Genomic DNA, 27,536 nt, shown 5'->3' with positions numbered 1-27,536 from the left:
CCCCAGTTTCTACTTAGAACAGGTGGGAAAGATGTCACTTAACAAGTTGTTCACTCCACATGAATGCCTCCTATAAGCAAGATTTTGCTAAGTACTGTGGACATGGTTTTTTTGGTTTTTTTAAAGCATAAGGAATAGGGGACTAAAATAACAAATGAGACCTCCTAATAAGATTTATCAACTAATGAAAAAACAGTGCATGGACACACACAGGCACAAAGTGGGGCTGGTGGGATTGGTGGCCAGTAACAGCACAACCTGGGGCACTGAGAACAAAGGCAGCATTTCTAGCTCATTTTCTAGGGCGAGTCATGGACTGGGTCATATTTGAGCCAACCCTTAACAGACAAGAAGGTATATAACAGGCAAGGGTGGCAGGGGTGGGCAGAGGGAGCACGGGCCTGAACTGGGGGGAATATTTAGAAAAAAGAACATTTGGGTTTAGAAATGCTGTGACCGGGTTCAAGGAAAGCTGGATCATATAATTTAACTAGAAAATAAAGCTATTTTAAAGAACGAGAGTTAAAAGATGAACTGGGAGCACATTTTGGGACTCTATATATATGAGATTAAGTAGTAAAATTTTATTTTCAAGAAATAAAGTGACTTAGCCCAGCGTATATGGCCTGAGTTCATCTTGGGAAAAATTTTCTGGACATCTTTCTCTACATTTTCCCCAGACATAATTTTTTCTAACTGAACTTCAGATGAGTTATGCTTTGGGAAATGTACGTGGCAGCTGTGGAGTTCATGGAGACCAGTTAGGAGGCTACCGCAAGGGTCCCAGCGAGAGAAAATGAACATTAAGTGGAAATAAATATGACAGATAAAAGAGATACTGTAAAAAAAAGTCAACAGAACTTGGCAGCTAGGAAAAGGAAAGTGTCAGATGTTAGGGAAGGAGGAAACGTGTACCCAGAATAACTCACCCGAAAGGCTCTTGAGAAAGTTGTGTTTTATCCTGAGCTTTGGAGGACAGCATGAGGCCAAGAGACTTAGACGAGAATGAGAGAGAGCAAGTGCTTGCTGAAAAGGGTGCTATCCCGCCATCGTAAGCAAGCTGAGCAAGCGCCTGAAAACCGCGTATTCATACAGACCTATTTTCCCGATCCATTTATCTGGGGAAATTTTCCTGAAGGTCTCTCTCCTTTTGGGGAATCTTTCTTACTTGGGTTTCCGTCAGATCTGCGTCATGCACACTGCCTGCCACCAGGCACGTGGGGCTGAGCTGGGAGATCTGCAGTAAACTGAAGGGCTCTTACCAGTTGCTCTGATGGGACACATCTCAGGGGCGATGGTGACCCCCGGAGACCAGCACCGGCCGACGTCGCAGCAGCATTGCATTTTGGTTATGGACTGTGGCAGCTGGTTAGAACAGCGCCCGTTTGCCAGAGCCGTGTAACAATATCCTGGGCGAACGTCTGAGAGAACAGAAAACACACACACATCACTGAGATCCGACTCGTTAGGACGCTCCGCCGCCCATCACCTCCAGGCTTCGGCTCGGGCTCGGCGAGGATCGGCGCTCCTGGCCCTGGAAGGGAGGCTGCGGGCCTCTCGGGAACAATGCTCCATTGGAAATCCCTTCTCCCGCTCACACCTTGTGCCCCTGCGAGCTGGTGCAGTTGGCCGGGGTCCCACATTCCAATCCCAAGGTGGGAACGAATGATTACAACCATATGTGCCATAGGAAAGGAGCGACTAAGAAAATCACGGCGGTGACAGTTAATTAGTTATAAAGACAGGTCTCTGTACTGAAGGGAGACTGTGTTGTCCTTGGTTTCAAGCGACTTAATTCGAGCCACTTTAGGCAAATATTGATATAAATCTATTTTAAAACAACATTAGGTCTGTGCTATAGTCTAAGTTTCTAAAAGATCTTTCTTATTTTCAGTCTGAAACTGTGAGTCAGACTTGTGAGATTTTTTTTAAAGGAATGAGCCACTTTGCAGTCAGATCCAATGCCTGGTGATCAAGACTTCCTTTTGTTCTGGGGCCCTAACACATTTTATAAGGCACTAATTATCCACAAGTTCAAAATGCAGGTGAGTCCAAGTTCTCAGTTCTAAAGGAGACAATGGTTCTGGGAGATTTTTTTTTTTTTTGATTTTTTTTTTTGGCAGAAGGTATCATCTCAAAGCAACATGGGAAGACATATTTCTTTCTATATATTACTTTTATTGGGTTACATCATGTCTGACTGTCATGACAACATTGACACACTGAAGTAAAACTCCGGGCTACCAAAAAAGAGCCTGTGACATAAGAGAAAGCTACCTGCTTTATGGGCCTCTGAGGTAGTTCCGTGAAATAAAGGAGGCAAGTAGCCAACTGAACACCTTGGTCCACCTGACATGCATTAAGGGTATGCGTCCCTTCAAGTAAAGTACATCTCTGTATAGATAATACAAAATAATGTTTTGAGATGTACATAATATTTTAGATATGTTTGTCATTTAAAATAATATAAGTGGTAAAATCTTTTCTAAAGTGCAGACATTTTAATAGTAAAAAAATCTATCCCTATGCTTCCTATAAGTCTAAATATTAAACATTAAGTTTGCCCAAAGAGGGTTATACCTATAATTGTTTTCATCTACACCATTCCTAAAAACCCAAAGCCTTCAAATCTTGATGACCACAATAAATGAATAAAGTGAAGTAAAATAAAACCCAAGGCTCACTTAGAAATTGTGAAATTGTTAGCATCAAGGGAAGAAGGCTCCAACAACCCTAGCTAAACCATAAAACTGCAGGGCAGCTTTAAAGACTGCAAGACTATTTCTGAAAAGTGCTTAAAACCACCAGCAAGGATGAATGTGCTTTCCAGAAATGTTTTGTGGTCCCAGTTCTTGCACCTCTGGTCAGACGAATATTCTCAGCAAAGAGGCAGAACAGGTTTTATTCCAGCCTGGTCCAGGGTGAACGGCTGGAGAGGGGGAGCAGACAAGGTGTGCTCCAGGAGGCCAAGGGCGGCCGGCCCCCCTAATGGAGAGAGACAGAACTGTCTACATTCTAATTAGCATTGCCTTAGAGCCACCAACACCTTGTCTAGCCAGGGATTAGGAAACATCTCAGGGACAGAAACCAAAGGCTATTAAGAACAGGAAAGGATGTTCAAAAGTGGCTTATATCCCAGTTTCCAATGAATCTGGTATCCAAACCCAGTATAAACACTTGACCAAAAATTGTGTACATAATTTTCAGCATGGGCTACCATTCAGAGCAAAGCTGGGACCCACAACTGCCCATAGCAAACTCTCCGTGGGCTAATGTCTATTTGCAAGTTAACTAGGACACTATTTTACTGCCCAGCTGGCTGACTTATATGTTAAATCAATGGGTTTGAGACTCTTGATCAAAATGGTGAGTGTTGAAAAAATTATCAGCCATGTGTGGGTTGCCACAATCCTTGATTTACAAATAGCACCTGCATACACAATAATCATTTTTGCGCCCCTCCTTTTTTTTTGGCAGAAGGAGAGCCTTTGATTAAAATGCACACATTTACATAACTTAACATTTTAAAGAAAACCTATGGGCTAATAGGTAAAGGAAGAGAAAATCTGTGAAAACCAGGCACTATTTGGAGGAGTGAGCCCTGGGAACCTCAGCCTGAGGTTTTCGAAGTCATCAAGTAGCAGTGCCATAGTAAGTGGGAAGAAAATAATTCTGGTGCAGGATCACTTTGCAGAGAGGATAAGGGGTGGCTTTAGGATGACATGAAGACCTATGGGAGCCCAGGGAAAAGAATATCAGGATTTGGAGGAGATAAAGGGAGGTAGGGGGGACCACAGACACCATCATCTATTTTAAACCTGCCCTGGCCAAGACATCTGGCAGAAAAGAAATAGAAATTTCCTCCTTTCTCCCCATCTGAAAAACATGGCCCTTCCTCTCGGGACCCAGAAGTCACATTAAATCGGAACAAATATATTATAAATAGGTGTTTGCAAGTCCTCTTAGCCTATCAACAGGCCTCTCCTATCCACTGTTGTGTCCAGCCCCGTGTTAAGGGCAGTGAGGCATAAACTAGCTTAGCTACAGGACATCTTTAGGCCTCCTAGGAATTGATGTGACAGACACACTAATATGAAAAGACAGCGCTACACAAAATATTATAAAGTGCCAAAGAATGATCACAGAACAAAAAGTAAATAAAATGAAAGGCTACTGCCAGAGCTTATAGGGTAAAGTGGGACACTGGGGCCAAGGAGGTCTGAGAGTCTCAGAATGTGCTCACAGAAGGTAACAGAATTTCATGCTTAGAAGAGATATATAAGGAAGCACTACATACTACTATCTACATATGGGACTTTCTATTGGTTAGGTTTACTAATTCCAAACCAATTTACCAACAAACCTTGGATTTGTATATAAGTTGGATATGTATTTTCCTGCCAATAGGAATAAAATTTTTTTTTTGGGGGGGGGCGGGTTCTGTGGTTTACCATGGCAGGAAATATTAGCATTAGCTAAAGCAGAAATGTCATCTGGATAATTTTATACAGTAAGTTGCTAATTATGGGTACCATAAAGTTCCAAAGAAGGAGAAACAGGGCTTGCCCAGGGGCATGGCAAGAAAGAGTTACTGTATTGGCTTCATGTGGGAGGAAGCAGTGGGAGGAGTCCAGACTGTGGACTGAGGCCCAGGCTGGAAACCCAGCGCCCTCACTTATTAGTCACTTAAACAACTGGACCAAATTATTTACTGGGCTCTCTAAACCCCAGCCTCTTCCCAGCCACGGCACTGTTGTGAACATCAAGTCAGGTAACTTCCATAAAATACTACCTGTACCAAGGAGGCGAACTATAAATCTTAGTTCCCTCCCCACCCCCCTCCTTTGTAAAAAATTAGCATGGATATATTTAGTAAAAAGAAAAACATTTTCAAAATGTAAACAACCTGATATGTAAATGTGTTTTAATCGTTTTAATATAGTTTGAGGCTTTTTTGAAGGTTAAAAAAAAAAAATCTACCTATTATCTGGCCAGGAAGGAACCTCTGATCTACCTCTCTGCTAAGCATCACCACTGGAGGTCCTGTGCTAATAGGGACATGTTGGGGGCAAAGGAGCTCTATGTTGCACTTGCCAACCTTTCACTGCAGTTCCTGTATCTACGGCTAGATCATGGAAAATCAAGCAACCTGGGCATCCCTGTTGCTTCAAACGAAAAGTCAGATATCCTTCCCTCACTAGTTGTACTTATCTAAATGTCAACTGCAAGGGTCTGCCCTCAGCTTCTAGTATATGTGACTAAGAAAAAAGGAATTCAGAATTTCAAGTGCAATTTAGTTTTGGTTTGAAATCCATGGCCTGCGGTGAGGATGTGAAGCCGAATGTCTTCAGAAATGTGGGCCAGAAACAAACATCAAAAGATAGCATTCGCTCTCCTCCAAGGCCATGTGCCATGGGCTTCCCAGCTTTGTCCCAATAATAAAGAATTACTCATCCTGATTTTCAACAAATACTAAGTGTCTACGGCAAGGAACTGTGCTGAGAACCACCAGAGATAGAAGGACAGCAGTTGCTAGTCTTTAAGGAGAGCCTGCAGCTTAACTAGGAAATAAAAGCATGTAGACATAGAATTTCCTGATGAGGCCATTTAAGAGAAGCATGTCCTCAGGTAAGGGAGGAATTGCTTGAGTTAAGAAGATGGGTATTGGGAGTGGCGGGGGCAGCAAGTATGATTACAGGCACGAAGAAGTGAGTTGTAGGCTTGAAGCCTGTATGAATTTGAGGACCTATGTCACCTCGATAAATTCAATAATTTAAAATACAGAAAGCCAATGGCCTGTTTGAGGGTGAGAAGCAGGGGCTGTGTTGACAACTTAGCGAGGTCGGGAGGGGTCAGAGAGTGAAGCTTCTTAGCTGTTAGGCTGCACACTCTGGAACTTGATTCTAGAATAATGGACTTTGAAGGGAGTCTCAGCAATTGTTAAATTCAGCAGTTGTCAAATGTATTTTTTTAAACAACAGAACCTCTTATTTAATTGATATTTTTCATGGAAGCTTAACATCTAACCAGACAAAAGCAGAGTTGCCTGGAGGGTGTGGACATGGGGGCTGGGAGTGGGAGCAGGAGCCCTCTCCATACAGCTCCCCACTCTCACAGCCCCCCTCTCCAACCCCAGCAGCCCTGGAGGGTTTTGCAGCACCTGAAGGATCCATGGGACTGAAAACCACTAATTTCCAAGTCCTAATGGAAAATTACCAGAGCAAGAGAATTATTTAACCAAAGCACTATTTTAGGAAGATAAATCTGACAAGATACATTGTAGAGAAGCCAGGAAGCAGGGAGGCCAATTAAAAGATTATGGCAAAACTTCAGACCTTAAGTAACATAGGTCCCAGGAAATGATTGAAGATCGGGGATCAAAAGAGAGAGGGGTCAAGGATGGCTTCGAGGTTTGACACTTGCATAACTGTAAGGTTAATTCATAGCCTGAGGATACCCGTAGGGTTTCCTGGGTCATCCCTCTTTGTAGGCGGCAAAAATCCCAAAACAGAAACACAGGGTGCCTCTGCTCTTTCAGAGGGTACTTGACTGCTTAATAGGTTTCCATAAAGGTACATTTTACACTAGGTGAGAAATTGTATGTCCCCCTTAAAAGACTTGTTTAGAAAGATGTTCATGATGAAACTGATTTAGAGAAACCATGCACACGGTTTACAGTTAAACCCACCTATGCATCTTGTGCCATCGGGAGAGGTGTAGAATCCAGGGGGACATTTGCAAAAGTAGCTGCTGACTGTGTTTGTACATTCGCCTCCATCACAGACTCCAGGAATTGTGCTGCACTCATCAATATCTGGAACATAAAGAAGAGTTGCAGTACTGGTAAAAAAACAATATAAAATTGTCATTCCAAGGACTCAGATGTAACATTAGTCAAATCGTGTCACCAGAAACAGCAACCTTTATAGAACAAAAGCTGCACATAATATACTCAACTCAAAGAGTGGGTACTTCTCCTCTCAACACAGGTTCACACAAGTAATTCATCAAGTTCAAGTTATTAGAGCAAAATAAAAGAAACGTCCCCTTCAAAATCTAAAACTGTGCACTGCTGTTTCACCAAGTAACTACAGCAGGCTAACATTCCAAATGTTATTTATTTTAAATTCTGTTTTCCTTCTTGCTCCATGGTTTGCACTGAGTTAAGCTTTCTTTCTATTTACCCTACATTCTGCATCAGTTCCTGTGTTTCACTTCAATCTGATTTTCTACAAAGCAGATACTAAAACCCTACAGAGAAGACCACGTGGTCTGAGTGACAACCAAGACTTGGCCACGCCGGTGTTCTCAGGGGCACTCAGATGGCTATCACGATGCTCTTCTGTGCATTCAGGGGAGAATTGTGGGGAGCACTGGGATATTCCCCCAGAACCCTCAATGGGGGACATGACCCAGCACTCGGGGTGCCATCAGCAGATGGCCTCCAGCTCTCAGCTTCCCCCTGGACTGCCTTAGCTGCCTGTGACATCTCACCTGAGCCTAAACCTTTCCTAGGAGCCCACACCCAATGACCGCTTGTGGAGAAGAGATAATCTGCTCATCTGGCCCCATAGGGACAACTCTGGAAACAACTCCAATTCCCAGATTGTCTGTGGGGTCAGCTGAGGCCAAAGTTGAGGTCAGCCTCCAAGGTCTGAGGCCACTTAGGACAAATCTGACCATTTTGTCTTCAGGGGGAGCTTTTCAAGAGCCAGAATCAGACACTGACAGTTGTCAGTAGATGTGGCACCGAGAGGGACAAGAAGAAATCGAGCACGACCTGCTTAGGCTACACGTGGACTCGGCAGAGAGGCCTGCACGGTTCATCACTAAGATGAGCATGGCTTCTGCACTGACCTAGGGAGGGGTGCGGCTTCACCCAAGTCTCCTGGCTGGACTAACACTGCTGGCATTCAGAAAGCCGTCCAGTTTAGAAATAAGAACATCTATTCTCCAGCTGAAGTACTGCTCTTCACCTATAAAACTAAATAAGAGTTCTAAGTGGACCAGATTCAAGTTTCTTCTGACTCAAGTTAGAAAGGCAGCAGGGATACTGTTTACATGCAGTTCAACCTTTTTAAAAGCAAAATCTCCATCCTTCTATGCTGGGTTATTGTCTAAACCAAATAACATTTCAGTGCTTATATTAGAGCCAATGAGAACATAAACAGCATTGTCGCTGGAACGTTGTGTAATGGTAAAGGTGCACATTCTCTCCCACAGACATGTACTTCACTGGAGCCAGTGAAAGTCAGGCAGAGAAACAGCCGAGGACAGAGCCGAAGGTCCCAGCACTGGCATAACATCTCAGGGCACATTCTAAGACAGTTCTTTGACTTTGATCCTTCTGTATTTACCAGCCACGCTCCTACCTATCACCAACAAATAGCCAAACAAGTATGTCAAATGGCCTAGAGGATTCAGGAATTCATTTATGGACAGAGGAGAATGCAACTTACCACAAATGTATTAAGAAGAATGTACCTTTCTCAAAGTGTCCCTAAAAGTTAGTGTCTGAGTAATATACTATCTATCAAAGATCCTGAGGGGAGAGAGTGTCTATTGAAAGAAATATTTTTCTACCTGTTAGTATAAATGATTGCTATCCTTCCTATTAAAAACACAGCATATATCAATATCCAAAGAGGTTATTCAATTGATAGCATATGTAAAAAAAAAAAGTTATTTAAAAACCAGAATTAATTGGCAGGATGGAGGAAATATCTTAACAGGCTGGCTAGGTCAGATCTGGACCCTTTACTGAAGATTATCACAACAATAATGAGTTGACATGCACTGGGTGCCAGGCATTGTCTAAATGCTTTGTGTGTCAACTTGTCCAACTCTCACTGTAATTCTGGTGCCCAGGAAGCCTTCAGAAAACTGGCATGAGCAACACCCGAAATAAGAGCAAAGAGGCTCATTTGTAAAGAGATGTTAAACCCAAGACTCCACTGCAGGGGCTGGGGGGGCAGGTTTCGACTTGGGTGCTTGCCCTCAAAGGTCAACAGGTGAGAAAACACCCTATAGTGTGAACCTCCCCAATTTTCACACAGATCAAGATAAAACTCCCAGACCATACTGTTCAATATGAAAAAGCTCCAATGGCTCTGAATTCCCTTCAATGTCCTCTCCTCAGTGACACAGCTGTTATCCTTCATGGGTCTAAGGCCTCTCTACTTCCCTGCACCACCGGCTTCCTCAGCCCCATCACTTCCCAGTGATGGAAGCAAGAGTTCTGACCATGGCTGTGTGGAAGCCTCTGAGAGTAAACAGCTAAATAAAGAAAGCATTTGAATTGGAGTCACTTATACTCCAAAACTCATTCATACTAATTTATTATTTCTCCAGGCTCTCATCACTCTGTGTTTATCTCCTTTCAATAGCATTTCAGGGATCCCGTGTAGGAGAGAGTCTGAGAACAGTGGCTTTCTACTTTCTGTAAGTCAAGTCTGTCTCAAATGTGAGCCATAAAAGTAAATCTGTTTCAGGGACCTGGTGAGCAGTGTGGCTTGGCTGAGAAGAGCTACTTCTATGCTCTGGACACTTCCCCTGTTTCCTTAGGGCAGAGGGAAGGCAGAGCTGCTGGGAAGTAGCTATCCCTGGGAGCTGCCTGGGCCACTCTTGGCTTCTTGCTGTTAACCTGAGAAGGGACAAAAATGGTAGGTCCTTCTCCATCCTATTTGCTGCCCCGTCTTCTGTTCCTGATCTTCTTTGTCCCCCCCACCCCAGCCCACCCCACCCCCTGTCTCATCTGCTCTCCCTGGGTGTTCTTCCTGCCCCTCAGCCATTTCTCTATCCTGGGGATCTTCTTGCAGGAGGGGAGGGAATGGGGGCAGATGGGAGAAAGGTCAGTCCAGGCTCTGGGGGCAGGTATGATTGGGACACTCAGGAGCTCCATCCAAGATCATGGCCATCTACCATGAGAGAAACAGGGCAAACCAGTTAGCCTGATCGGGACTGTCTAGATTACTCACTGAGTGAGAGAGAAAAAACACACAACTAAAAATCCTGGCAGCTGTTTAAAACCAACATATGACACTAATAATCATGAATGTCACCAAGCCTGTGAGACGAGCTTTGCTTTATTAGACACACCAACCCCGGTGAAAAATGTGTGACTAAAAAGTAAACAAGCTGATTCTTCAAGTCCTGTGGGAAACCCCCTCCGCCACGCTATGTTACAGTCACCCCAGGTATGCCAGTTTGCGTGGTCTCTTCTTCACGCGGCACCAGCAGTCTGATCACAACTGGAAAATAACAGGGCATGTGAAGATGAAGCCTGGATGGCAGAACTGGAGAGAACCCCAGGCACCATCCTGTTCAACCTCCTCATTTGAAAGCCGAGGTAACAGAGCTGGTAACCGACTTGTCCAAGATCACACAGAGGATGGGGGACATCATCAGGACTAGGACCAGGTCTGCCTTATTCCCTGGGCTCTTATGTCTCTACCAGAGATTTTGTTCAGCAACTGTATGGGGAACCGGCTGGTGACCCTGATCGGTGAGAGTCATGGGCCTGCAACCAGCTGCAGGGGATGGAGCCCCATCTATGGCAAAGGGGTGAGTAGCCCAGGAATTCTCCTTGATGCCTGAGAGATAAGAATCTCTAAGAGCAAGTCGCCATCAGATAAATATGCCATTATTTCAGAAAGGGAAGTCTTAGGTTTTTGGCTCACATTTTAGGAAGTACACAGACTTAAGAGCTACCTTTTTTAGAAGTCCTTTGCACCATGCCGCGCTATTATAATTGCTGAAGGCTGGGCTGGTGATAATCTAAATCCTAAAATATTAGTGGTTCATGAGGAATCCAAGGGACTTCTTCCAGAAATAAAACTTAATCCTTTAATTACACTTTTTATTTCTTAATTTCCTCCCACAGTAACCTACACAAATACGGACTTGGTTTCCGAAAAGGAAACACTCCTATTCTTTCGTGTGCACACGCTAGAGTCATCAAAAAAATCACAGCGAAGGTCGGCATGAACTGTTTCCCTCTTTCTCATATCACAGCCATGACTCTCAATCTCCTTCTTCTTAAATTTATGAAAATTCAATAATTATTATTTAATCACGACAGCTTGTTAATTTACATTTCAAATGTACCTAAAATGTGTGTGTTGATATAAAACTTCGTACATGACTTTTTTTAAAAGTTTTGTGAAAAGGAGACTATTTTAAGAAAGGAGAATTCTCCCAAAGGGACGTCTCATGAAAAGCTGTTTTCACCATCACAAAGGGAGTGAAGGTTAGCATATTGTAAATTTGCTAAAGCCAATTTTTGATTGAATTGGTGTGTGTTTCTCATGACTGTGGGCTTCCAGATACCCAGTTCCTTCCTCTCCAAGTCAGGAGGAAGATATATTTTAAAAGCCACCCAAAGTAATGACAAAGGTGCCAAGACAGTTTTTCACAAGGGCACAGAATCCCACTGCGGCCTGACCATCTTCTAGGGCTCAGAGATGGTCTCTTCACCCTTCCAGCAATGTGGGCCAGACTTTCTGGAATTCCTTCCATGGACCATCTGGAGACCCTCCTGTGCCCAGAGTGATGCCATCCCAGTCATGAGGCGCTGCAGCGGGAGAAGAGCAAGGAAGCTGGCAGGGACCCAGCTCACCAAGCGTCCTCAGAGGACTTTCCAATTACTTTCCTACCAGGGTAAGCAGGGCAACAATGCCCACAGCAGCCTCCAGGGCCGAGAACGTGAAGTATGGACAGGACATGCTCTTCCAATATCAGTTTTGCATAGACAAATAAAAAGGAAGAGGGGAAAAAACATCATCTGAATTTAATATAACAGGAGATGGCAAAGAAAGAAAGAAAAAGGTCTAGCCAAAAGTATTCTGTTTTTATCTTGCTACTGACTTCAATATGTAGGCGGGGGGGGGGGCAGATATTTGTGGGAAAGGGTTAAGTACTTCTCAGACTGGATTTTTGGTCCATTAGATACACCACCGTAACAGGGTTCTTAGCATTAATAGAAGGATTTTGAATTGCTTTAGTTTCAGTCTGAATATTAAATCTGAGTATCTTCTGTCTAGTTCACAACAGTAGAAGACGATCAATCCCGACTACTGTTCACTGATGAGTCTGAGTGAAAGATAAGGGACTCGGGAAAACAATTCCAGTTGCGGCTGGAAGCTACCGTACTTCCCAGCCACAAAACAGATTGGGCAAGTCCTATAGCCCATTATCACCCTCTCTTAAAGCTGACTCTGTCTCTTGAAGCTGAATATATTAAGCTCAGAAAGCCTAAAAATGTGAGACACAACCCACTGTTGATGTGGAGTCTGCATGTGATAAACCTTAATAGCGTATTAATTTCAGAGAAAGATATGTATGATAATACCTAGAAATCTATACCATCATATTTTAAATATTTGGAAATATTAGGAATACAGTTGTTAAAGTAGAGGTAATGGCTTACGCCTAGGAAAGAAGACAATATCTTATAAGTGCTAGAGCGTGAATCAAAAGAAGTAGACTTTAGCACCAGCCAAATGACCTCAGACAGGGCACCTAACATACCTCAGATACAGTTCCTAATCAATAATGTGAAAGGGTGGAACTAGGTAAGTCCTTGCCCCTTTCAGTATCAACATTCTCTTCTTCTAACTTAACCTACAATAAAACTTGTAAAATGCATTGGCCTACAGAGAGTCAACTTTATTGTTCTTTGAAACTCACCATGCTTTTAAGAAGTACTACTTCTTTAGAAAGAACAAATACTTTTCAGAGTTACCCTAGCTGTTTACGGCATGTTCAAGAATATATCACTATAAGTTCTATGATGATTAGTAACTTAAAAACAACTGAAACCCTTAAAGACAATTCTTTCAGAGTTAGATAATTCATTGTCAGGGCAAGTAGATATTAAACTACTTATATATAATTTATGAATTGCACCTCAAATTTAATTTCATGTGTATGACATACTGTGGCTATCAATGAAGAAAGATTAATGATCCAAGCCTAGTCTAGTGACTGTCTAGTGACTTAGAATAAACTATTTCTCATTGCCAGGGCTCAGGCGTATAGAAACAATACTTTCAACAAGAGTGCACACATCTAAATAAAGCCTCGTATCACACCAGGTAGAGTGAGTGGAGATTAAAAAATGTTTTCTCTGCTGAGCTTGATTGGAGATGTAGCTTTGAGAATGTTGTTATTTTACTGTCAGGTATTACACATAAGGTACATGCACTCACAACAGAAAAGGGGGTTCAATGCCGCCCACTTATTTCCTAGGTGTTTCCCTCTCATAAAAAAGTATTTATTACACTTGGAAGCCAGGCCTCTTTTTGGCACATAGCAGTAGTGGTGAGTATGAACACAGTGTCTGCACATATATTTTCAGAAGCTCAATCTATAAGCTAGATGCAAATAAATCAATCTACCTCATCATTTTTGTTTGATTAGCATCGAAAGGTGTCCATTTGATAGGCAGAAAAAAAAAATCCTAAACTTGTACTTAGAGAACAAATGAGTCAAGAGATCTCTTTTTTAAAAATCAAGCATACATTTTAACTAGAAAAACATCAGAAGATATGGTAGTCTAATGATATGTTACGATCAAATTTAAATTTATATCTCCAGAGCTATGAAAAGATATGTGTTTTGAACGTTGTCACCCAAATATTGGGAAATGGAGAACATCTGTAGTAATGTCAACAACAGAAATAAAATAAGAATTTCATGTTTTAATATTTATTTTTATTCAGATGGATGTCTTATTTTAGGTCTATAAAAGTGAAAAGAATTGCTGGGTTTTTCTGGTTCCATAGCACAAAGCTAAGAATGCTATATTTACACATTCACAGGGATGACAAAGACAGGAGGAATTAGGAACAATTTACAAAAAAAGCTTGTCACTGATTTGAGTTTTACCTGACCATCCATCCCTGAACTGCAAAGCCTGATATTTCTTACCTTCACATTTTTGTGAAACTTCATTAAATTTGTGTCCAGCAGGGCATTTGCACTCAAAAGACCCAACGGTGTTAATGCAATTTCCTCCTTGACAGAGCCCAGGGATGGCCTGGCATTCGTCCACATCTGTCAAATTTTAGGAGGGGGGGAGAGAAAGAGAGAGATTTATACAAAATTCATTGATTCACCTAAAGTATTCTTATAATGTTTTCTATAAGAAGTTACAAGCATTCTTTATTTTTCCATCTTCCATCTTCCCTCATGTAAAGAAGAAGAATATTTATACTAACTTTTGAGGTGTGATCATGAACTCTGCAAAGTACAAAGGCACAATAGCAAACAAGGTTGACAGTAAGCACTGGAATTATTCAAGAAACCCTTAGAATCAAAATGCAATGCAATCTTAGCAAAACTGTCTTTGAGTTGTATTGAATAATTCAGTTAAAATGGAATCTACTTAAATAAGATCACTCAGCCTACATAAGACAGCTAATGTTTTTATACAAATAAAATGCAAAATGTTCACCTTGCATTCTGTAGAACTGTCCTGTACAATAAAAATTAAAACAACCCAGGAAGGTAGGCCAAGAGGTGAGCAAGAACCCCAGATGAAAGCACCTTGCTGGCAGATGAGAGAGAACCTTTTAAAGTTAGAGTGTGTCCTCACCTCAAAACTCAAATCCACATGAAGCCCTAGAAAATTCTACCTGACCCCTTACTCTCTGATCTCACCTCCTAACCTCTCCCTCTCTCATGCCTCTCCATCTACACTGGCTTCCTTGCCTTGCCCCAAATACACCACGAAGGCACCTGCCTCGGGCTTGGAGGCAGTGGCCCCTCTGCCTGGACTATTCTTCCCCCACACAGCTGCATGGCTCACGTCATCCCATCTATCAGGTCTCTGCTCCACAGGCACTTCAGAAGCTGAGCCTAATAGCAGCACTTGGCCCCCCGTCACTCACCACCCTCCTTAGTTACTGTGATTATTCTTCTACGTAGGACGAATTACCAAGTGACCTATTACATAGGTTGGCTTTGTTTTGATTTATAAATTGATTGTCTTCAATACAAGAGGTTTTTTGTCCATTTCGTTCACTGCTATATCCCCAGCTCCCAAGGAATAAACCTATGGGTCCTACATGGAACCTCAAAGATGAACCTTCCAGGAACAAAGGTAATCAATCCAGGATCATTACGTCCAGTTAAAAAAATGGTGAAAGTGTATATATACTCTTCTCCATCCCTTTATCCACAACATGCAAAAGTCTGGTTTAATAAAGAACCCCAGGGAGGCAGTCTAACATTTCTTTCTCTGCTTTGGGTATCTTTTAAAAATCTGGAAGTCTAGTAACCTCTTTAGTTTTACTCTTCATTGTGTGAAGGAAGAGAGTGATTGCCAATTGTAAGACCTCTAAAAAACCTGAGAAAAGTTGGCAAGCAGGAAAAGGTGCATTTAAGGGACAACAATTTATTTTGGTATAAAAGAGTCCCTTACTGCTTTAGATGGAATGTCCTGGCCCCCAAATTAATGACTATATGTGAAATATAATTATGTCTTATAGCCGATGTCAATTTTGTCTTAGACCAGAATTTTCTATTTAATTGATAGGTTGAATATGTTTATTAAAATGTTATTTAAAATTAAGATTGTACATAGAAGCAAAACTAGGCAGTCTTGTTGATTATGATTTTTGGCCAAGAGGAAATACAGATGGGGCACTTCAATACTGGTCATACATTCCAAAAATGAAGACCAAATACGCTCCTTGATGAACCCATTTGCCCACAGCCCCTTACATCTGGCCCAAAGACGAAGAACACCAGCAAGGAGACAGAGCCCCAAGCTGATAGCAGAATCCCTCGGAGGTGGGGGAGGAGGGGGGAATAAAGAATTTCATTCTCAAAGTGGCAATACAACTACCATTTTGATTCCATGGCTTTTCACAAATTTTCTTATAAGATACCTTTTTTCTTGGGCGTTGAATAGCAGAGTCAGGAAGGGATAGAGGGAAAATGCTGGAAAAGTCCAGATTGCACGAAATGAACAGCAAAGTACCGAGCAGCAGCTCTTTCCCCTCCCTCTTCCTTCGCCCCCCTCCCCAGCTATCTTGGCGCCTTGGCCCCTGACTCAGGCACGGGCGCTGGGCGCTCAGGCTCTGGCCCTCTGGTCAGTCAGTGAGTTCACGGGTCTTAGCTGACTTCAGAACACCGACGCCAAGAATATCCTCAAAAGTCACTGGGACTTTCTAAGGATGAGAAAAGTGAGAAGGCACCAAAGAAAAGGGGAACTAAATTTCCTCTTCGACTTGTGAAATCGTACAATCAGCTCCATTGTAATTCTGGGGTTCCAAAGCCACTTCTTGCTGTTCCTGGCCCTGAGAAGGATTCGTTCGAAGGCACACAAAGGACCTGTATGTTGTACATAGAAGCCAGGGGCCAGCCCTGACAGCGCTTCTCAGGAGTGGAATTTATGGAAGTGGAATTTAATGGAGACCCACAGAGCTGTGTGATTAAGCTCAAGTTCTGTGTTGTTGCATAGTATCCTTAAAATTAACATATAGAACCAAACCAACCCAGTCTCCCCGTGCCTCAGAAAAGTATGCCGTGAATGCTCTGCAAATACTGCAGCTTGCTAAAAAAGCACCGAAGATGTCTAAAGGAAACAGATACAGCCTGGGAGTTTTCAGTCCCATCAGTTTAGTGCAGGGCTGCCTCCGTTCCCTTCCTCCTGTTTCCTGCCAGACATCCAGACAATAAAAGAATTTGTACAGCTGGAAGAACAGGAGCCAAAGCCAAAAAACAGAGTGAGGGCTTCTACGGCAGGCAGGAGAAGCAGCAAGCAGGCGACATCTGGGGATATTTAAAGCCGTGAACCAAATCCTAATTTATTCCTGACTTGTAAAAAAAAAAAAAAAGCATAACATAGCCTGTAAAATGGAGAGAGAAATAATTTTCTTCAGGTCAATTGAGTACAACCTAGGAGACAGAGGAACTCCAACGATTTCAGATGAAGGGGAAAAAAAATCAAGAAAAACTACCTTGATCACAAATTTTGCTTTGTGTGTATACACAGCTTTGCTGTGATGCGCAGCAGGGCTGTAACCAGAATCATAGCACATAGCACCTCATGGAAACACCTCTGGGGTGCGAAGGAGAAACCGCTGGCAAGGCAAACCCCAGGGAGACCAGCTGCTCTCCTGCGAGCCACGCTCCTGCTGCCTAAGTTGGATATCATGCCGTCAGCGAAATCTCCAACTTATGTCTCTGACACTGCTTTTCCATTCTCTCCAACTTCTTGGAGAATGGCTCTCCAGAGCAAACAAGATGAATCCGTTAATAGCTCCACCAGCCCGGGGCTTACCTTGACAAGCTCCTGTGCGGATGTTGGGAATGAAGCCGCGGCGGCAGGGGTGGGGCTGGGCGGGGCACATCTCGCACGGATGGCCCCAGGCTCGGCCCACTGTGGCGCAGCAGAGCGTCTTGGTGCAGACAATCCCACTGAGCTGTCCCTGGCACATCTGGTTGCTGACCACAGTGAAACATGGGCCCGTCCTGTAATCTGAAAATAAAGAAGGAGAATTCCATGAAAGTCCAGAAAACCAAGAACCATTGCACAGAGGAACCCCGGTGCCCCAACCTGCTTAACTCCAAATTGGGAAATGGTCTTCAGGAACAGAACCAGGCATCACGGACCTCAGTGAAGCCTTAAGGAGACCACTCTACCTCAGAACCCCATTTTTCTCACCTACAAAATGGGTATGTAGACACCAGTTCCTGCCCATTTTGAAGATGCTATTGTGAGGATCAGATGAGCTAACAGATAATACAACTATGATGTGCTATATAAATAAAACTTAATAATATTATTACACATTCATTCACTCAAGAAAATGTATCAGTGCCAACTATGAATCAGCCCCATGTTTGATTAGATGCTTCAGTGATTAGGAGACAAAATCCTTGCCCTTGCAGAGCTTACAGTCTATTATTATTTAGGTTGGAGAAAGCAAAGAATTTCAAAACTTTCAGTGAGGCAAAGCATGGCACCTTCTTCCCGGGAGCTCCTTAAACAAAAGGAATGGTTACCTGTTTTTCTTCTAGACTGAGCCCTCTTATTTCAAATACAAAAAATAAGCAAACAACCAAAAAAATTTTTTAATTTAGCCACTTAAAAGACATTAGGTATTTGCCCGGCCAGGCGTGGCTCAGCGGTTGAGCATCAACCTAGGATCCCGGTCAGGGCACATGCCCGCGTTTTGGGCTCGACCCCCAGTTGGGGGCGTGCAGAAGGCAGCCGATCAATGACTCTCTCATCATTGATGTTTCTATCTCTCTCTCTCTCTCCCTTCCTCTCTCTGAAATCAATAAAGACATATTTAAAGACAAAAAAGACACTGGGTATTTGATATAAAGAGTAAGGACACTGGTCTGAAGTCATTGTAATCCCTGGACACAACAACCATCTTAAAGCAAAGAGGAGTAAGCTAAGACCACAGGAGGATTTCCAAGTAGTCACATCAAATACAAGACTCGCCCTTTTTTTTTTTTTTTTTTTTTTTTGCAGAAGGAAGAAAGTCCATCTGGATGCAGCAACCAACAGACAAGAAAGAATAAGATGTAATGAGCACAAAAGACCAAAGCCAGGCTGTCCTCAGCCTCCTGTGAGAGAAAACGGGGCCAGGATCCCCCTTTCTGTTCTACTGTGGCCTCAACCGATAAGGGAGGCTGGGCTGTGGCAAGACTCATGGGCTGCCATCCACTACCCAACACCGTGTGCTTCCTCTCGTCACTTTTGGAAGGACACAGATACAGATAGAGCGTCTCCTGTGAGTCTTGGGATGGACTAGATGACCTCAGTAAGTTCCTTTCACCACTGAGTTCTACAGTTTTATGAAAATCCCTGGGCGTGCCAATGAAACCACCGGGTTATGTTTTCATTTTTATTTTATTTTATTTCTTTCTCTAAGTAGCTTATGGGACAGAGACATGTAATTTACCAAGGACAACTCTTCATTACAGTACCAGCAAGACTAAGCTTAGGCCTCTGCTCTCCTCAAGTCTCTATAGCCCTGGCCCCGCCCACCTTTCCAGCCCTATCTCCGGACATTTCTTCAGTTTGTCTTTTTACTTTATGTATATTTTACCCAGCTGATTATTTTTTACTTTTACAAATTCTAGGTATATTTTAATATTCTTCATAATGCTAGATCTATTGCAAATCTGCTATCTTCCTTCACAGATACTGAATTCAAACAAGAATACAAAAATTAAATGCTTGAGATCTTGAATAAAATCTCTGCCTTCATTTCATTCTGTCAGTAAAGAAAAAGTCACTCAGCTCCACAGCAGTTTGCAACAGAATTGTTCTTGAATGCATTAACAACGTGGACAAAGTGCAATGCTAACATCATCTTTCTTTCTTTGGCTCAATTCTTCCAAATATTGCCCATAGACATTGAATAAATACTTCTCTGAGTGATAGTGTTTCTTTTTGTATTTTAATATTTTATCACATTTTTTTATTCAAAAATAATTATTTCAGACAATTAGGAAAAAGCAGTAACATATAAGTAAGAAAATAAAAATTTAACTATTTACAATTATTCCCATTGCCCTTACATGCAATTACACATAAAGAAACCCTTGATACCATTTGGTTATATTATCTTACATACTTTTACATGTGTATGTTTTGTTTTTTATCATAATATATGAGTTATACTAAATATACAATTTTGAATTCTGTTGTTTTTTCACTTGACATTGCCAAAGGTATTTTCTTATGTAATTAAATACTATTCCAAAATATGATTTTGAGAGCTGTATAATTTTCCATCAAGTTAGAGAATAATTTATTCAGTTATTTTCTTACTGTATGTCAGTTTAAGTTGCTTCCAAGTTTTCATTAGTATACACAACATTCAGTGTACATTACTGATGAATTCCTTTAGCATGAAAAATGTTTAGTCTCATGCAACAGCCATCAAGATTTTTATGACTACAGAGATCTTAAATCTGAGACTAGAAAGATCACAGCAACATAATCTTCTGCTTGAATATAAATAAAACCTTCCATGTTAGGTGACACGGAAGAAAATTTAGGTTTATTTCTTTTTTTCCCCCTCTTAATTTAATGAGACAAGTGCAAATGCTTTAATCAAACAGATTTGTGTTACTGTGCCATTTTCAATCTTTAAAAAACATAATTTTTATTTAAAACAGGTTTGTGTTACTGTGCCATTTTCAATCTTTAAAAAACATAATTTTTATTTAAAACCCTCTCTTCAACACTGCTTGGCTTTGTTTTTCCCCTTCATTTTGCCAAGATACCTTATGGAATTACAGATGAGGACTGCAAAGATTCAGGGTACGTGCAAATTCAGTGTTTTTGTGAGTGACACTGGCAAAATCAGGCCACAAAACAAAAATGCTAGGAAAATCTGATTCAGTCCTGTCTAACACTGGTTCACAACTTCAGACATGAATTCCTCATTGGAAGGTCTTCATAAAAAGAAAAATAACCCTTAAGACTTTTCCAGGGTCAACAATATCTTGCTCTCATTTCACTATGAAACACAAGGAATAGAAATGGCACTTGTTAATTCTGCCTATATTCATTAGTCATCTCTAGAGCCCATAGGGACCAATCTTTATAAAAAGTTCTGGCTATCTGGCAAGTAGTTGGAGTGTGTATAACAAAATTTATGGACTTAACACATTTCCACTCTAGATCCTTATCACCACAGACAAAGACCCAGCTCATCTGCCAGGACAGATTAGTAAGTGGACATAAATGTATTTGTAGAGCCATATTTTCAATAAAAATTGCTGATTGCTGAGGGAGAGGCATAATCTGGATGAAACGGAGTTGAATCTAAAATCTCTTACAAGGTCAATGCTGTACTAACGTGGTTTTCAAATGCCATTCTGATTTGGCAGCATGTGCTTTTTGTCCCATACTTCATTTAAATTGCCAGAGTTATGCTGGTTTTAGTACAATACTCCAACCACAGAAAGAAAGAAAAAAAGAGGAAAAAAAAAAACCTGCCCACACTCCCAATTCCTTCCTAATAATCCAATTATGTACAATTATTCCCATAGCACTTACACGATAATAGGCTAAATTTACATACTCTTTTTATTTTTTCAGATAGTCCCAGCACCAGACAGGGAATGGGCCTAATTCAATGCTTCGGTAACGTCTGACTCATTCCTTCAACGTAAATCATTATTCCTAATGCAGCTAAAATATAGTACTAAAAAGACTTGCTGTTTGCAAATTGCTCTACAATCACTTCCATATAAGACCTCCACGAACTAGGGCAACAGGCCAAGCCTTTCCAAAATTAAAATGCAATTTTACTTGTTTTTAACTGGCTTACCCTACTATAGCTAGTTCATGGGAAATTCTGCCTCTAAATGTTCCCATTCTGAGTGGTTAGGCCCAAGGATTGTTCCCCAGTCCCAACAGATTTGGCCTCATGGCTTGAGATCTAACCAGCGCGTGTCTGCAGCTTCGACCTTCAGCTCCTCCCCAGCTCTGCAGCTCAGAATGCTGTGACATACAGAATTATTTCCCTTTCATTTTTAATCAGACTTCACTCTGAAGCAAATGCATCATTCACAGAGAATATTCTGTGGTACAATGAATTCTTGTCACTCCTGCCCAGTCACTAAACCACAAACTGCAGGGAAGGCACAAGGATATAATTTTGGGCACTAGGCTCCAATTATTTTAAATACTTTTCATAAAAATTACAAACAAAAGGATGCGATACCAATTTATTCATGACAGAGAGGGTCATAGCCATGCTTCTTCCTTCCAGGTAGGTTGCCCTGGTTCGCACTGGTTTGCCTAGGTTCCTAATATATGGAAACTCCTAGGAAGGAGTTCAGAGAACTGTTAGTCTGAAGAAAATTAAAGCAAAGAAGTTCCATGATCATAATCAATCTCATAACTGCTGCTATATCTTCTTACTCCAACCATCTTAATCTTAGGACCTCACCTGGGGAGGTTCTGCAAAATACTGATGCCTGGCCTCACCCTGTTCTCCCACAGGCCTCCCTCGTGGAATCCAGTACAGTAGATTCTCCATGGGGTAAGGGTATCCATATTTAGCATGAGACCCCAAAGTGATTTTGCTTTCTAGGGCTCTCAGTTGAATATGTCTCTCTATTACCTTTTCAAACTTTATTGAAGAGTGCGTATGTTCCATTATTAATTGGAGGTGTTTGCCAGATAGCTGACTGCTTACCTAAAAGCCTAACCTTAGAAACGTGAGGGAGCCCATAAACTGGGATCACTGCCACTCAGCATAACCCAGTATCTCTCAACCAAGACCGCCCTTCTAGTCACGGCAAATGTTCATTTCAGTAGTGTTGACTGATTATGGGGCACTTTATTATGTTCTTTATTAATTAAACTCTCCACAAGCTCACTAAACCAAACAGATCAAAATTTAAGAAGGCTAATCACCCACTACTCCATTGTCCTAATAGTCAACTGAATTCAGTGTTGGAAAGCACATTTATATACATGACATCACTCCACTTCCAGCTTCCCTGTCCAGGGCTGGAGCTACTACCTGGATGAAATTCCAGGGGGATTCTCTAACCAGGATCCTAGTACAGTGATCACACTTAGCATCAGTAACACCAGGAGTTAACTCTTAATTTCCTATCCCAATCACAGGCCACTTTGAAATCCTTCCACAGGTCCTGATTTGATAAAATGTAAAGTACTAAGCATTATCTATGAAGTTTATGCCCCAAATAGTCAACCCTTAATCCAAGCAAGTTTCCAGACCTAACTTCGAGCTGAGAGGGCACCCAGGTCTAGAACAAGATAAACGACACCAGGAGGAAACAATCAGAAAACCGAGAATTTGTGCTTTTCAAAGGCAACTGTCCTGAACTTTTCCAAAAGTAAATGACCCCCAGCTTCAAAGAAGAAAGAAGGAGAGGAGGAAGAGAAGGAGGAAGAGGGGTTAGATTAAAAAAACACAATAATCAAACCTTATTGGGTACTGTTTCAAAAAGAGATACTGGGGAAATTTTATATGGGCTGTTCTCTTAGATGGGATCATGATAGGGTGTCATATATGGGAATGTCCTTATGGTGTAGAGATGAAGCATCATGATGTATGCCACTTAATTTTCAAGTGATTCAGCAAAACAGACAACAATTATGTATATATACACACAATTATGTATATATACACATAACATATAATTATATATACACAGATACTATATAATGTATATTATATACTATATAACATAATACTATATGATAATGTATATACAATACTACATAGCTATATTATATACAAATGTTATATATATTTATAGAAATATACACACATATATACATAGAGAGAGTATTATGTGTATAAAAGTGGAAAATGTTAACAAATATTTAATATAGATGGAAGGTCGCCCAGCTGTGCGTGGCTCAGGGTTGAGCATCGACCTGGGGCCCAGGCGATTGGGGTTTGATTCCCGGTCAGGGCACATGCCCAGATTGTGGGCTTGATCAATGACTCATCATTGATGTTTCTATCTCTCTCTCTCTCCCTCTCCCTTCCTCTCTCTGAAATCAATAAAGATGTAAAAAATAAAAAAATAAAAATTCCAAAAAAAAATATAGATGGACGGTATATAGGTATACTTTACATTATTATTTCAACTTTAAAGTAGGTTTGAAATTTTTCAGAATAAAAATTTTTGGGGAGTGGGAATTCCTTTCTGGGCTACTTTAACTAAGCAATATTGCCTCTCCCATTTCACTCAAGCTATGTGTTGTTTTTAATGACAATAAATTTCAAATACACATTCCAATCTATACAAGATTACCTACTGAGCATAGTCTATGGTCTATACGATGTTATTTAAAGAATATGAACTTTTGGAAAAAATGTACTAAACTACAATATGCAACATGTTTGTCTTTAAGCAACTGTATCTGAGATACATCTCAATCACAGTGAATGGTTTTTAAAAAAGCATTTTAGAAAGAAAGTATAACTATTTATATGTTAATATCTTCCCTGACTGTTAACCTTTTAATTCATAAGTTAAAAGTATTACCATTACAAATGTTAATATGTTATTTAAAACTGCAGAAACAATGTGACCTGTTGTACACCTTTTAATAAAAAATGCATATACTACTAAGCAGTTCACCAAGACCCAGGCCATAGTTCTGTGGGACCCAATTATGTGTGGCAGCAATTCAACTTTAGAAAATTGTTACCACATTTTATTCTGTTCCATGCTGATAAAAACAGTAGGCGATCTTGTCCTGGGAAGAGGACATCTCATGTCTACATAATCATTCACCTGACATTACTTGTTCCCTCACTGGACATCCTACAAGTCATTCCTGATTTTCATTTCCCCACAAAGTTATCTCTAAACCACCTTTACTAGGAAAAAAAGTGGGTGGAAGGTGAACAGAAGTCGAATTATGGTTTCGGTGATATATTTGCCATCAAGATAATAGGATAGGGAGCGTCTTCATTTTTTATGGTTTGCAAATTCCATTCTAAAGAACCAGCTGGCTCTGATTTGTTCACTTCTTAAATGGCTTGTATGAGCTCCATGTAAAACCAAACTACAGTTTCACCACAGAGCATCAGCCATTGAGCAGCGAGACAAAAACAATAGTATTATATAACCACTCCATTTATTTGTTCTTTTATATTTTCTTCAAGGCCATCAAGTATAAAACACTCTCTACAATTCAAAAGCAAGATTAATGACATAAGACTAACGGGCCCTAGGATCCATATTGGATCAACTTGCATATCTTAAAAGTGCCTTGTAATGTTGTTTCGTTTCTAAACGTAAGTTCTACCAAAAGTGAACTAAATTTCTGAAGGATCCCAATAGAATGTTGTATCATTAAAATCAGAAAATTATTATTATAAGTGAAGTTTTTCCATATAGACAGTAAAGGCCTATGTTAATACAGGGGCAACAAAAATAAATTGGTTCAAAATATTCCACTGCAGTTTCCACTAATATGAAGCACCTAGACTAGTCAAATTCATAGAGACAGAAAGTAGAATGGTGGTTTCCAGGAGCTTGGGGGAGGGAGAAATGGGGAGTTATTGTTTAATGGGTATAGAATTTCACTTTGGGACGATAAAAGAGCTCTGGAGATGGATGGTGGTGATGGCTGCATACCAATGTGAATGTACTTAATCCACACGGGTTCACAATCTGGTAGGGGAGATAGTCACTAGGTAAATACGTTCAAAGTAATTTTAGATTTGAGGATGTTATTTAGTCTGCAAATGAAATAAGCTTGCTGCAGCCGTACAAAGCAACTGGGGCTCCCTAGCTCGGTAAGAATGATCAGAGAAGAGTTCTTGAAGGAGGTGATATTTAACTGAAGCCTAAAGGATAAGGGCAAGCCAGCTTTGCAAAGTGACAATAAGTGCTTTCCAGGTTTCAGAGGCAGCAAGAACTGTGGCTCTGAGCTGGGAGGCAACCTGGCTTTTCTAGTCACAAGAGGAGGCGGCCGTGACCAGGACTCAGAGAGCAAAGGCTAAGGGGCACTCCACGAGGTTGGACCTTTGGGCGGGGACTGGGTTACCCAGCACGTTCCAGGCCACAGTGAGGAGTTTGGACTTGGCCCTGAGTTCAACAGGAAGCCACTGAAAACACGATGTGTTATTTTTAAAGAGTGCTGCTCACGGGGTTCAAGAATGCAAACGGGAAGGCCTGCAAAGAGGCTACTGAAGGGTTTGGGGTGAAAGATGGTGTCGGCCAGACGAAGGTGGCGGCATCGAAACGGAGAGAAGCTGGCAGGTGGGGGATGTCTTTGGAGGGGGAGAACCAACAGCACTTAGAGATGGATTGGATGTGACAGTGAGGGACACAGGAGACAAGAACGGCTCCGGGGTGTCTGGCTTCGGTGGCTGGATATACAGTCAGCCACTTACTGAAGTGGAGAATCGGTGGGAAGATGAGGCTCTAACCGGCAATATTCAATACAAAAGCTCATCACACTTTGCAATCAAGTACCTAGGACAGGACAAGTGATTTGACTTGACGAGGCTGGCCCTGCATAAAACAATATGATCTGTAAATCTGGATGCTATCAAAATAAAACAAAACCTATGCGTAATGGAGTATACCTTGGTCTATGTATTTTATCTTTTTCACCGAATTTCTTGTCCCTCTCTTCTTCTGTGCGCTGGCATTTAGTCGCATCACATTCACATATTTATACATAAACGTCATGGTTGAAATTCTTACTTCAGACACATCTGGCCAATTCTCACAGCAGCCCGAGCGCTGAGTACGCATGGCCCAGACCAGCGCCAGGTGACAGGCGCCGGCGGGGCCCCTGCAGAGCAGCCGGGCCACCGCTCCTGCGGACGCCCAGCCGGAGCCCAAGGCACCGGCGCCCCGCTGCCGGCCAGGCCCAGTCGACAGGGACGCACGCGCCACACCCCTGTGATACTAGCAACTGTCAGGCATCAGCTGGGAAACTTAAAGCAAGGACAAAGGCTCGGCCACTGAACCACGACTGAGCAATGCCTCCTATAAATATGGTCTTTCTCTAATATCAAGACAGAAAAATGCCAGTGAGATCATTCCAGTTCATTGGTTGGGAAGTGTTATTTCTAGAACTGGCTTTTTACCAAATATTCATTTGGTTATGGGTGTATGATACATAGGGTGCTTGTCTCTCTCTCTCTCCCATGCAAGTACACACACACGCGAGTACAGGTACACCACTGACCTAAGTACACACACACACGCGCAAGTACAGATATACCACTGAACTAAGTACACACACATGCAAGTACACACACGCCAAGTACATACACACAGACAGACCACTGAACTATGCTAATTTACCATCAAGCAGTCCTCAAGGTGACCCTCCCGTTCTCAGAATTTTTCTTTGGAAGAAAGTGTCTTGATGAATGAAAAATTCCTGTTTCCAGCTCAGGGTCTGGCGCTGCACTCAAGTGAAGAAAGACAAGTAAGAAGAAAGTACAAGCGTTCCTCAGAACACGTGAGCGAACCCTGCAGAAGGCAGGCGCGGAAGCTGAGGGACGGGAGAGCAGCAGTACCGAAACCCTATCATGTAGGTTTAATTAATCCACAAAAGAAGATCCCTGACTTATAAAAAAAATCTGTGCATGTTCAGATATCAAAATATGACAGAAGGCTGATTTTCTTAGATCAAAGACTAAAAGCATTAGAACCTCAAAACAGCATGTTTGCTGTTATTTTATGGTCTTCCACCTTTAAGACCTACCATGTGGACTGAGAATGTGCCACTAACTGGATAAGCACGGTGGCCTCTTGGCAGCTTCCCTGGTAACATACAGGTTTTGATGTTCTGGGGCTTTTATATGTTTTTTTAGGTGATACTGTTGTACAGCATAGAAGAGCAATTTAACAGACATGCACTATGTTCTTTGGAAGTAATAATTATGTCCCACACATCCCAGGTTAATGATCTGAAGAGCTAAATATTAATACTATACTATACAGGCAGATAGGCCAATCTAGTTTTCTTGAAGTTTTGCCTACTAGTGTAGCCAGTGACGGAATGGAGCATAGCTCAGAAATTTCCATTC

At 41.6% G+C, this 27,536-nt stretch overlaps 1 protein-coding gene across 2 annotated transcripts in view; it reads right to left on the bottom strand.

Moving 5' to 3' along the window:
- The window catches only part of FBN1 (fibrillin 1), a 229,393-nt gene that overhangs the window by 108,853 nt on the left and 93,004 nt on the right, over window positions 1-27,536 (bottom strand). For both annotated transcript variants that reach the window (XM_016211097.2, XM_087821626.1), the window contains exons 6-9: window positions 17,291-17,488; window positions 13,930-14,055; window positions 6,689-6,814; window positions 1,263-1,421 (exon numbers count right to left, since the gene is read on the bottom strand). In XM_016211097.2, the coding sequence (XP_016066583.2) occupies window positions 1,263-1,421; window positions 6,689-6,814; window positions 13,930-14,055; window positions 17,291-17,488 (609 nt within the window). The remainder of the gene's footprint in view (window positions 1-1,262; window positions 1,422-6,688; window positions 6,815-13,929; window positions 14,056-17,290; window positions 17,489-27,536) is intronic.

This window comes from Miniopterus natalensis, chromosome 1 (genome assembly GCF_054644295.1).
Source record: "Miniopterus natalensis isolate mMinNat1 chromosome 1, mMinNat1.hap1, whole genome shotgun sequence".
Classification (NCBI taxonomy): domain Eukaryota; kingdom Metazoa; phylum Chordata; class Mammalia; order Chiroptera; family Miniopteridae; genus Miniopterus; species Miniopterus natalensis.
The sequence above is the reverse complement of the archived record's forward strand: the minus strand, read 5'-3'. Positions and strand labels throughout refer to the sequence as shown.